This window comes from Colius striatus, chromosome 1 (assembly GCF_028858725.1).
Source record: "Colius striatus isolate bColStr4 chromosome 1, bColStr4.1.hap1, whole genome shotgun sequence".
NCBI lineage: Eukaryota > Metazoa > Chordata > Aves > Coliiformes > Coliidae > Colius > Colius striatus.
This window is the reverse complement of record NC_084759.1, coordinates 199,367,811-199,380,574: the sequence shown is the minus strand read 5'-3', so window position 1 is coordinate 199,380,574 and position 12,764 is coordinate 199,367,811. Positions and strand designations below refer to the sequence as shown.

The following is a 12,764-nucleotide window of genomic DNA, read 5'->3' as shown; positions in this document are numbered from 1 at the left end:
TAAGGACTGCTTTACAAAGTCAACATGCACACAGGGGGAGGGATCTGCATTATTAGGTGCCCCTGCTAGCAGTGTTTTCACTGCTCCAAATACATACGGATAAGGCGTGAACTATGATCTGCTCTGGGGAGGCTGGAGCAGCGGCAGCGGCCGTGAGGGTCATTGTGGGACTTGTCGTCAGCGTCAAGGGAAGGCCTTGGCTTGAGCTTGTCTGTAGTAAGTATGTACCCGGTGTTCCAGTTGGCTGGAGATGGAAAGACTGCAAAAGACAACACAAGTGTAAAACCCAAACAGCCAGCCTTCCTGGGCCACACCGAGCACTCAGAGCATGCTCATTTACATGAACTAATCTAACTGTAACCCCTTTGCAAGACAAACAGATCCAATCCCTACTGCACTCAATGCTGTGCTGCACTCAAGATGTGGAAGAAACCCACCTATAGCCTTAGGCTACCAAGGCATGTGTCAGGGCTAAGAGTCAAGCAGGACTGTATTATGGTGCACAACAGCATGTGAGAAAGGAAGAAATTCAACTCGCTCTTAACAGGGAGATGAAAAATAAACTGCTATAAATTACAGTACAATAGAACTGAGAGAACCTTTACTTGCTGGGAATTTCCTCTGGCTCCGTCATGTCAGATTTCAACAAAAAAACCCAACAAACCAAGCACAAAGGAAAACTTCATAGCACTAAGGGCATCAAGACAGATTTAAAGCATTTAACTGTAATTCACGTTTTACTCCAGAGCCCTAATGAATTACACTTCCTCTTTGCACGTGAGAACTGTTTTCTGGGGAAATGCACGGCTGCACAGTCTAAGAAGTAGCTATACTGAAAAGAAAAAAACACAGTAACAAATAGCACTTCTCTGTTACTTACTGGCAGGATCTCAAAGGTCTGTAGTGTTCCACTGTTTAGTGTTATTGTCTCAGAGTCAACAGTAGCAGTAGGGGAATCCGTTGAGGCTGCAAAAGGAAGAAAAAGAGTGAAAAAAAATATGTAAAGCAAAATGTTTCAGCCCTGCAGAGAGCATAACATGCTGTAATTACTACATAGCAGGGTACTGTTCATTCCAGTAATAAGAAAAAGAAAACTGGCTGCAGTCCTAATGACAAGGTTCTCTAATTGGTAGCCAAGACACAATACTATCCAAAGAGGGCATTCTACAATCCAAAACAGGAAAAGAAAGAAGGGCTTCAGTGCACAGGGATAAAAGTAGACAAATAAATGGTATCTGATGTAACCTAGTGACTTTTTGTAATGAGATTTGTATGAGGTTTGAGTGGAATGCTCTCCTTTGGATCATGTATTACTTGTTTTAAAGTAGTGTCAGGTTTCATATTGCTGTGTTTCCCAGAGACCTCTTCTTTTTTTTGGTATTTTTAACCTTTTCCACAGTATATGTACCACTGATGAAATGTCAGATAGTCCCCAAGAAATGTGCCTACCCTGTGTGTTATAACTGCAGCATATTAAAGCTGTGGTGTTCATACTAAAATTGTGTAATCATTTATGCAATTATCTCCATTACTTCTAAAAGTAACAAAGAGAAGCACTGAAAACAGTTTATGTATTAGACATTTCAAGATCATGAGGTTGAAACAGCTTGTACCCAAAGCTTTGTAAGATATCAAAAAACCTATTTAGAACCATAATTATGACTTTTACTTATTCTGAAAAAAACTCACAAGTTCCAGGAAGCTGGAGGCAAATTAATACTTTGCCTGAGCTTATCCAGTAAATCCATAAAGACTTAAAGGGCAAAAAGACCTACATGATGATGGCAGTGCTCCAAGGAAGCCCTGGAAACTTGGTCATCTCAGACTCAGAGGCCTCAGAGAAGACTAATTTTTGTCTCTTAAGAAGATAAAATCTCCATTTTTGAAGCTTTTATTATTGTAGTGGCTAGTTTAAAGTTTCCTGTTGCAGATTTCCTGCCACCTAGTAGCAGACAGCTGTAAAGTGTGGCTTGTCTGCTACCTAGCCAGTTATGTTCATACACCCTTACAGGAATTATCCCCTCAAAACCTTGAGTCTTCTATCAAATGCAGCTGAAACTGGATAACAGGTTCAGCTTCCACAAGATTGGAAAACAGACAAAATATACCACACCAAACTTACTTGGATTACATAAACAGAAATTCTTCAGGAAAGTGGACTAAAATAGGGAGAAAAGCTTGTTAGGCAGATGGGGCAAGTGACATCATTACAGGACTCAATTCAGAGAGGACTGAAGGTTACAGAACACGAGCACATCTCACCTGTTGATCAAAACCCAGCAGCTTTGGCCAAGCTTGGTTCAAAGTATGAGACCACTGATGTGCTACTACAGCTAAAAAGTTCTTGGCTTGGTGTTGTGTGATGTTTTAATTAAGAAATAAATCAGATAAAATGAAGACAGCACTTCAGTCGATTAAGATAGACTAATAAACTGAAATTACAAACAAAGAACTGTCTACGAAATGCCTTTCTAGTCACTGTCTGAATCATCAGCTCTTAGCTTCTGTATCTGATTTTGTAGTCAGCAAGAATGAAGCACTAAGTGTTCCTAATAAAATTCACAAATGATGAACAGTGCAAAGTTAACAGGCTGCATATGGTGTGATTGGAGATATACATAGTAAGATATGTTACAAAACTGAACAATAAACTCCAGAATAAAAGTAAACCTGATAATGAATGTCTGATAATGAGCAAAGTTCATCCCTCCTCATGGGAAGCACCAACTTAAAAAAACCCCATACAGTTGTTAGAGCAGATCATCAGCTGAACTTTACCTGACTCATTAGCTAACACTTTCCCGAGTGCTTGGAAATAACTGCATAACAAAGAGCAGGACTAGAAGAAATATTATATACATCTTCCCTTCAGTGTCCTTCATTAGAACTTAGGGATAGCACTGTATGTGTTTTACAGAAGGAGATCTTGCACATAATATTAATTTTTCTGGACAAGAGCTCCAGGAGAAACTTAATGAAGATGTTAATACATATGTTTATTCCTTAAGAGGCTGGAGTACTGAAGCCTCTTCAAAGAACACTTTATATGGTAAGCTCTTGCATGTATGCACATTGACAGACACCTACAACCCCTATGTCCAGCTGCTGCAACTGCAGCTTTTTGGTACTGTTGCTACAGTAATACCTACATTTGCCTAACAAGGTTATAAATGGTTCATTGGAATCCAGAAATCCTTAATCTGAACTTATGGTGAGAGTAAAGCAGAATTAATAAAAGTCTTTAAAACCTGCCCGTTGCTCCTTCACCATCTTAGCATAAGAAAGCTTTAGGTTTCATCAGAGGACAGCAAGTCCTTCGCTTCAGCTACTTACAGACATGTGTAATCTGGACTGGGATCTGCAGTGCTGCCACGGGGCTGGGTGCACTGCCCGCGCTCTCCTCCAGCCGAGCCACTCGGATCTGCACGTGCTGAACCCCTGCACTGGAACTGCTGTTTGATAATCCACTGCCAGGTTTGTTCTCCGACAGCTGGTGCCCTGGGTTGTTTTTTTGGTTCTCATGGAGTTGTTTAAGACCCTTTATCAACACTGAGAAGAAAAAATACTTATGCTAAAGCATGTTGAGGGAACACATTTGAAATGCTGCATGGGAGAAAAAAGTAACCAAAATCCTTTGCATTTGGAACCTAAACAATTTATAGAGTTGTATCAACTAGAAATGTAGCACATACATAAACCACATTTACAGTCAACTACTGGAGTGAACCTGATTTTCTCAATAACTCAGACATTTTAAGATGTTTGGGGAAAGAAAAACCAAACCAAACCCAGAAAAGCTCAAACTTTTGGACCTCTCTAAAAACATGTATGGTATATCCCCAAGCTACAATCAAGTGCCAGTGTCACTAGTTGTGTAGTGCTGCTATCAGAAATAAACCCTCCAATCTTACAAAACATGGAAGGGGATTTGTTCAAGAGGCTGACAGACCTGTCACTGGAAATAGAGAACAGGAGAGAATTAATCTCTGAGCAGCTATACTACAGTTTTTCATCTGTGCACGAAGTACTCCACTGCTCCAACAAAACCACCCAACACTTTCTGATCACTTTGATCCCATTAAGAGAGTGGCTTTTCTTTTTTTTTTCTTTTTCTTTTCTAGCATTCAAGATGCCAAACTGCTTCAACATCTCCCACTCTTGACAGCATGACATTTTGCCTGGGGAGAGAGTGAAGCCTGTTGGTTCAGTGCCATATTTATGTTGTGAATTAGTAGATGCAACTGCCTATCAAGGTCTGGTAGGCATTAACAGGACTACCTTCTCAGTTGCAGCCTCCAGGAATGACTAATGTATAACCCCACTGATGACCACAGCAAAAGTGTCCTTTAAATTACACCTTTCATTATGACATGACTAATCTCTGATTTTTTTCCCCTTTCCTCAGAGAAAAGGACTGAAGGTCACAGAGACTGAAATATCCTTTGGCTCAGGCACTAGTTTTTCAAATCAGGAATAAGAAAATGCTACGAGAGATGTATCTGAGGAGGTTTATACTCCCGATTCCTCCCCTCTTTCTCACTGTCCAGCTAGTAGTAGAACTACCTTCTGTCTATGGCTACAATTCAGCACCTCACACAGATTAAAGATTTTAAAGATAACAGATCTAACCTGAGGTGATACCATTACACTATAGATATACATCCTCTCCACCCAAAGAGGTCACTGTTCTCCATATCAAAGATAATCATAATCTGAGATCTGCCAGCTGAGCTCTCATATACATGCTCTCTCTGTAGCCAAAGTGAGGGGAGTTAGAAAAATCTACTGTTTATTTGTGTACATCAGCTTGGCTTGTTATGACTGAAACACTGAAGGACTGCTAGTAGGAGCAATTCAGCCAGTAGATCCGAGGGTCCAGTAACTTCCACTGAAGAGCACTGCTGAGCAAAGAGCTCCTAAGTACACAACAAAATGCAGTCTTATTCCTTTGACATTTGTGAAATGAACTTTCACAAGAGAAGTGTTCAAGTAGTACATTACCAGGGAATGAAACATCTTTGTGGTTTGCAATCTGTCTTTTAATGGTCCACCATTTACTCCGAAGCCACTGTGGTGAGCGCACACTACTCCATCCTTCAGCTAGTAAGTCCCAATTGATGTCATTTTCATCAGAAACTTCAAGTTCCGCTATCCTGGCAGGATACAGAAAATATTTACCTGTTAGAAACTACACTCCAGACTGGAAGGAGTGTTACACATCTCCAGTCTTGTCACACATAACAGCAGCAGAATGGCATGCTAGTGAATTGTCCACCAGAGCTCATGAATCGACACAGGCTTCCAAGGCTCCACGCTGCCAGAGGTCAAGCAGAATCATAAACAGAAGATGGACTAGACCTGTTAGATGATCCAGTCCATCTCCTTGCCATGCAGGATTATTCTCCTTATTTATGTATACATTAGGACTTTGATCAGATTATTGTGAAGCATTCCAAATAATGGTACTTGCATCTTTTCTCTTTGGAAAACCATTCCCCAAATGCATCTCCACAGCAGGAAATACTTTCTGAGATTCACTCTAAACTCTCACTTAATTAATTTCATGTTATATTTACTTCTTTTTTCTCCTAAATAACACTCATCCGTCCTTAACATAGATTTCTGCCTCCTCTCAGATGCTTCTTAGCCAAAGTAGATGAAGTTAACTATAGTATTAAGCAATTCCTCATAAATCATTCCCATCAGTCTCGCTCTAGGTAAGGGGCAGTCTTCATTTATTTTGGCAGATGTTACGCACACAATGGATTCTATCCAAATCAGTTTGAATACTATAAATATCTCTGAATTGCCTCCAGGTCATCTGTACCTGGAGCATATGAAAGAGAGGTGAACAGTGAGAGGGGGAAAGGTTTTGTGGAAATTCTCGTCACAAACCAAGCAATTACGCTGAATGCTCCTATTAGCTAAAAAAAAACCAAAACAAGGGACAAAAGGGAAAAAAGGAAAGAGCTACCAAAACCAACCCTGCAGGAACAGTTAAGGATATCTGGACAGACCAAAACAAGTTACCATTTGTACAGAAATACTAAGGATTAAAACCAGCACATTTGGAAATGTGGGATCAGGTTCCTAATTTTGAGTCCACGTCAAACAGCTTCAGTAAATTAGTGAATATTGCTTTGTAATGTCTTGACTTTTCATTCCCACCCAAAACTATCAACCCATAAAAATCCACTGGCTAAAAAGCCTGAGTGAAAGGCATTCAAAATGGGAGGAGGACTGGAGAGAGCAAAAGATTTCCAAAGTTACTACCAGGTTGTCAGTTTGTGTGTAGCCAAAGATGCTGATATCCAATCACTGTTTGGTGGCCTACATGAAATTAATTTGCAGTCTCGGTTTAGTTCTTTGCAGACAAGACGTCCACATCACAGAAACCGCCACCACACTTGCCCCTTGTTGGTCATCTCTGCAGAGAGGCCAAGGACTGAACGGGCAGGGAGACTGAACTACCCTCCAGTTAAGGGTTAAAGCGCATTGGTGGGGCAAGGTGTGGGAAGCTTGCACGGTCGCTGCCTATGCTGTACCTTTTCTGTGGAATAAAGAAGACTTCAGTCTCCAGGGTTTTCAATCTGACACCTTTCACGAACACTAACATTCACTAAAAAAACAAAAAACAAAAAATACGTTCAATAATCAGTCTCTGGGAACTGTAAAGACAGCAGTGAATTTTGGAGGGTTCTAGAGTTTTTAGTGTCTAAGAAACCAGCAAAATGGACCCCAATGGAATCCTGCTAGCATCGTGTACTGCAAACCTTCAAAAGTAACTAAAACAACCAACCTCAAGATCAGATTTATTTCATCTTCCTTGGTCCACTCAGTGCCCCCACTCTGTTTCCAGTTGAGATAGTTGAGCCATTTAGAGCGGCATTGCTTTTCCGAGCGTGTCCCAACCCGTTCTGCCACGGCAGCCCACGATACACCTTGTGTGACGATGTCACCTGGTTCTGTGCTAGTTAGCTCATGCACTACTTCTGCTAGTCTTTTTTCTTCTTTCTCTGTCCACTTTCCTGAAAGATACAAAAGCCCTCCAACTTTACTAACAGCAGACAACCTCGGTTCTGATCTGTAACATGCGAACAGCAATTTCTCTTCAGTGCCTAACACCTTATTGCAGATGCAAATATTGACTTCTGAAGAAGATATAACTATTCTTACTATCAGTTTATACTATATCAATTCTTGATTAACAAATGCATAGCTCCATTGTATTGCTGCCAAGTTTCTTTCTCTTCCTCTCACAGATGAAGCCACACAGAGCTTTTAAAATACTGACCAAAGCAAACCGTCCAGGCTACCTGAATTGTATTAGCTGATGTACATTAACCATGCAACAATTTAGTACGTAGTAATTACATGAGGTCTGACTAAATTTTCCTTCCATTTGAATATATACACTAAAAAATAAGCAATGCTTTATTCTTAAAGTGCATCTCTTTTCCCTTACAGGAAATATAGTGTATATTTATAAACATTAAACACAAGGGAAAGTACTTTTTAATCCACCTCAGTAAAATACGCTCCAGTGGCATAAATGGATGATGGATAATGGACTGCTAAAATAAACTGAATGCTCTGATCTTTAAGAACTGAAACTGAAGAAGCCTACACCAAATATGTTCTAAAAACGTCCCCAGATTTTACACTGTAAGTTCCGCAGTTCAGAGGTACGCATCTGAAAACACCACTGACAAAGGCAAAGGTGGGAGTTTTAACCAGAACATCCACCACTGACACCAGCATTTACTTCACCTGTGTTGCAGGTATCCTTCATCAATCTACATCGATCTTTTACAGATGAAGCACTTCTCCCCAGTGCAGCTCCTATTGTGGCCCAATCGTTACCATGCTTTACTCTCAGCCTAAACAGAGACATGCTCATTAGAACTATATCCAGTTATACATAAACAAAGAATCAGATACACCAATAAAAACAGGATAAGAGTGCAGTTTACAGACTTAAAGACAGAATGAGGGGTTACTTTGATACTACAGTATTAATGTAGCTTTCTATCATCACTGGTGATTTTTCTGTGTATTTCTTGAAGCCTTTTGGGCCAGACAAGCCACAGGACACTCATAAAATATTTAATATCTATCTTGCAGGAATCTTGTGAGGCCTAATTACTGTGTTAAATACAATATGAATATTTAGATAAACAGTCAACATTCATTCTACACAAACTCCTCAAGGACTTTCAGGCGATCACTTGAGAAATCTGAATAATGCCTGATGAAAATCCAGGCATCCTACAATTTAAAAGGAAAAAAAAATGCACAATTATGCTCATAATTTTAACTATTATTTCCCTCCTACACACAACAGCAGGTTACTTAACATGTTGAGCCAAGATTAATTTTGACACATCTGGAACCACGGTGACTTTGCAAATGACATAAACCAGCACAACTGAACCAAACACATCCATCAACACAATGAAATAGACTCCCTTTCTTCAGTTCAACTTGGTTTATTCAAACTCCTCAACCCAGAAAGCTGCAAGAGGAGATGAAATCTGCAGCCCCTTCTCCTTGATCTATCACGTTCATAGCTAAAATCAAAGAACTGACAATTTATGTGTCTAATACTTCATCAGGAAGTTCCTATCCTTGACCTGTCACTTCTTTCAGCAACAACCTTTGCTCCATTTTTCACAAACGTAACTGCAAATATTGACTGCCTTTAGAACATTGTTTCCTATTGCTTATGTCCTAAACACATCAGAAAATATTAAAAAATGAACCCAATGTAGTTTAATTTCTCTTCAGATTACATTCACGAGCACTATTTTCTGATAGAGCAGGTGAATTTACTTTCCGTGACCTTATATTACAAAACCAGTAAAAACTACTCAAGCTACTAAAAATAAACAAGATAGTGTGACCTTATTAATAAAAAGACTTACTCTTTAAGCTTTTCAATTTCCTCAGGAGTATACCTAAGAAATAGGTAAATAAAAATGACATTATTTTAAACAGGAAGCATACAGCATGAAGATTTTTCTTTTACTAACTGCACTGTGCATGTTTAGTTACAAGAGATTAAGGAATTTCAGCTGTAAGAAACAACCTGACTAAATGCTTTGAAAGAATGTGAAGAACAACTGCTATTTTCCACATTAGTTCATTTCTAAGATTACCTGGTCTAACATTCCTCTCATTTGTCAGTAAAATTCCTCATTCTTGGAGATGTTATTACTAAGGACAGAATTACAATTTTCTGTATTGTCTCTCAAATAAACAGTTGTTTTTTCCTTCCTCAGTTCCCAATCACCATAAGGTTGATTTTCCATTAAAAAACATAATCAGCATTAAGATGATGTTCTTCATTTTCAACTACCTTTAAAAACTAAAATCTAACATCTTTTTCAGCAGCTCTGAATGGTGCCACACCCACCTCTTTACAGATGGGCAAACTAAGGGCATGGGGATGAAGATCAATCAGCTCAAGGTCACAGTTCAGAAAAGAAACTGTATCTCAGCAGATCCATGCTTGTGTCAAAATCTTCTAATCATATCAGAATCTTCTCTGAACCTTTGTTTGGTTTTGAGCTTTTTTGTATTTTTTAAAGTTGTGGACACCATCAATTTAACACAACTATTAAGGCTGACCTACCAGAAGATGACTTATGATTATCAAGAGCTAAGTCTGTTTGGCTAGAATCTTCCATCTCACGTATAACATCTCAAACATTAAATACATGACTCTACTCATACCAATAAAACCATGCAGCATTAGAAGTTTTCATACTTTCCAACATGGTTTCTGTCATCATACATGCGAAGAACTCTTCTATAGACAGCAAAGAGAGGCCGATTCAGACCCCAAGCTATTGTCCTGTAGAAATCTTTTCTTTCATCTTTCGACATTTCAAATATAATTTCAGTGGCATCTTTTATTCCACGAGCCTAAAAGAAAACATTTAAAAAAAAACTCAACAAACCAGATGCAAAACACCTTAAATGAAGTCTCCTAGAAATCAAAGAGCAGAATACTTCAGAACTAAAGCCCAACATACATAGAAAATTGCATAATAGTATCTCAAATACTACATCCCGAAAGTTAAACTTAGCATTTATGAGTTAGCTACCTCAAATACAAACCCTTGAACGTTATGTTTTGGTAGGTTCTGTTTTTTCACACTGGAGTCCAGGTAGACGTGGTAGCTCTAAGTATTCATCCACATTCTAAAAAAATCTGTCCAATGTATATTTTAAGATAAAAAATAGAACCATCCTGTAGAGCACCATGGAAAATATACTGTCATTAAATTAGCCTGGGCTCATACAAGGAAAAGGTTAACCAATGCTGTTAATTTATTACATAATTTTAGACATTCCTTATCTGAAAGCATTTTTTTTCAGTTAAATTACTCTTCTTGTTCTGAATCAAAGTAAAATCGATACAAAAATCACTGGAGTTAAAAGGAAAGTTTTAGTTTAACTTCAGCTTAGACTAAAAATCACTATATTTCAATTATTCAAAGCAGTATGAGACAGCAGATAACTCATTTGATTCATCATTTTCCCATTTATCAGTAACTCAAGTTATTTAGCTAGCTTAAAAAGCTTCTCTAGATTAGAAAATTAATACTATCTACAAATGCTTTTGTGGCAGAAATTCTATCACGGGTATGAGCAGCACATACAACTAATTCTGAGGACAAAATTCAGGGCTTTTTTTGATCCACAACTGAAGGATGGTAAATCTGTAATATCCAGGCTATATATTCTCAGCTGTAAGGGCTTAGCTCAAATATTCTCAGCTGTAAACCTACCACAACTATGACTTATGGGCAGTTATCACTGTCAGCATGATAACTGTATGCCTATTTTTACACTGAACTCTGACACCAATCTATTAAGGGGAAGAAATCAGATCCAGGCATCCTGTTAGCACAGTAAACAAACACAGACATGGCATTGAAGAAGTCTGGAAGTGGTATTCAGTACTTTGTAAGAAAAATTATCTCTATTCCTAGTGCACTATTTTTCCTCCATCTCCACCAAAGGTTTCAAGAGTGTTGTATATCCAAAGACAGAGATTAAGCCATCTGAGCATCCTGGCATGAAATTTTACAATGGGTTTATATTCAGTACACAAATTAAAAGCTATGTTACATTCAGTAACTTTAGATCCTGTGTATGCATATAATTTTCTTCTGTACATCAACCGAGTAACAATCATTTTGACTACAAACTGATCAGAATGACTTATTGCATATTCTGGGAAGTACTAAAGAAAGTTGGTTTCTATCAGGAGCTGCATCACCATGCCAACTAGCAGATAACATACTCTTCATACTCATACACATACCTTTAAATAGCGCTCAATGTTACTCATCAAAATGTCAATTTCTTCCTTTGACCACATTCCTTGCTTCCACTTATGGCCTGAAAACAGAAATGACAAACTACTAAAGTGAAAGTCAGCAAAACAATAAGAACAGAAAACACAATCCTCATTATTGCAATTATCAGAAAAAGAGAGTAATTCTAGCTACTTAAACTAGGATTCATTTTAAGTAGATGTTACTTCAGAACTGATAAACAATCCCTAGCAACCATCAACCAATGTTTAAACACTGTGAGTCAGAATCCTCTTGAAACCACCATTTTTAAAAACTAAAACATTAATTTCTCTGTGTGCTGTCAAGCCACATTTTCAGGCTTTTCTCTTCAGCCACACTAGGAAATTTTTGTCTTTAAATTGATGGCTGAAATTTCCATGCATTCAAATGATTCCAGCAGCTAGGACTTAAAATGGGACTCATACTATTACTTGAGGAATTGGTAACAACATGATGCTCTCTTACACACCTTGTTACTTCCCAACATGTGAGTGGTGTTACTTACTGCGAGTGCTTTTCATAGAGGTAAATGCTTTGTCTAGTCTATTTTGACAAGCTAGGCCCTCCTTCTCTCTCTTTTTTGCACTGGGAATAATGCCCAGTGGTCACCGTCAAGACAAAGACTCATGGAGTGGTTTATTTCCCAAATAAAAGTGGCAAACCAATAGAAACAAACATTTTTCGTCTCTTGTCTATGCCCTTAGTAACTGGAATGCCAAGTAAGCTTCAAAAGCAAAACCAAACAACATTATTCAGAGAGAAAATTTAAAATCTGAGGTCTATCAATAAAACACTAAAACATTCCTATCTGAAATTTATATATAGATTCCTCTTTCCCCCTCCATGTTTATATGATACATAATATTAGCAATCACTTAGAATTAAGATTATGCTGGTGACCCAGTTTACATACTGGTGTGTGCTGGCTAACTGCCCATCTCTGCTCAGAAAAATCAGGGTACTTCCTTCTCAGCCTGCTAATTACCAGAGCTGTGAGGCAGAACACACCAAAGAGACTGTTTACTCAAATCCAATTATAGTGAAAAGCACAGGCATTATTACTAATTCCATTGGAACTGGTGAGAGAAAACTCTTCCTCTTGTGCCTGATGGCTTTGATCTCCTCTTCCAAAGATACAGTAACAATAAGCTACTACTGTAGCTGTGATTCAGGTCTCTATCCAAGCACCTGAACCAACCGAAAGGATCACTTTTACTCTACATGGAATGACCTTTAATACCAAACTATTTTAGGAAAGGAAGTGTATTTTGCACTTCATGTGTTTGCATATTCAGCACCAAGATTATTATAAACCTGTTTACAGGTCTTCAAGTGATGCAGAATCACTTCACATGCCTGTCAGTTACAAATGCACTAAGTTTCTAATCCATTTAA

General features: G+C 38.4%; 1 protein-coding gene across 2 annotated transcripts in view; it reads right to left on the bottom strand.

Moving 5' to 3' along the window:
- Positions 1 to 12,764, bottom strand: part of DMTF1 (cyclin D binding myb like transcription factor 1) — a 30,998-nt gene that overhangs the window by 6,149 nt on the left and 12,085 nt on the right. For both annotated transcript variants that reach the window (XM_062019822.1, XM_062019829.1), the window contains exons 6-14: positions 11,336 to 11,412; positions 9,770 to 9,927; positions 8,925 to 8,957; positions 7,771 to 7,880; positions 6,800 to 7,028; positions 5,002 to 5,153; positions 3,334 to 3,549; positions 881 to 966; positions 98 to 259 (exon numbers count right to left, since the gene is read on the bottom strand). In XM_062019822.1, the coding sequence (XP_061875806.1) occupies positions 98 to 259; positions 881 to 966; positions 3,334 to 3,549; positions 5,002 to 5,153; positions 6,800 to 7,028; positions 7,771 to 7,880; positions 8,925 to 8,957; positions 9,770 to 9,927; positions 11,336 to 11,412 (1,223 nt within the window). The remainder of the gene's footprint in view (positions 1 to 97; positions 260 to 880; positions 967 to 3,333; positions 3,550 to 5,001; positions 5,154 to 6,799; positions 7,029 to 7,770; positions 7,881 to 8,924; positions 8,958 to 9,769; positions 9,928 to 11,335; positions 11,413 to 12,764) is intronic.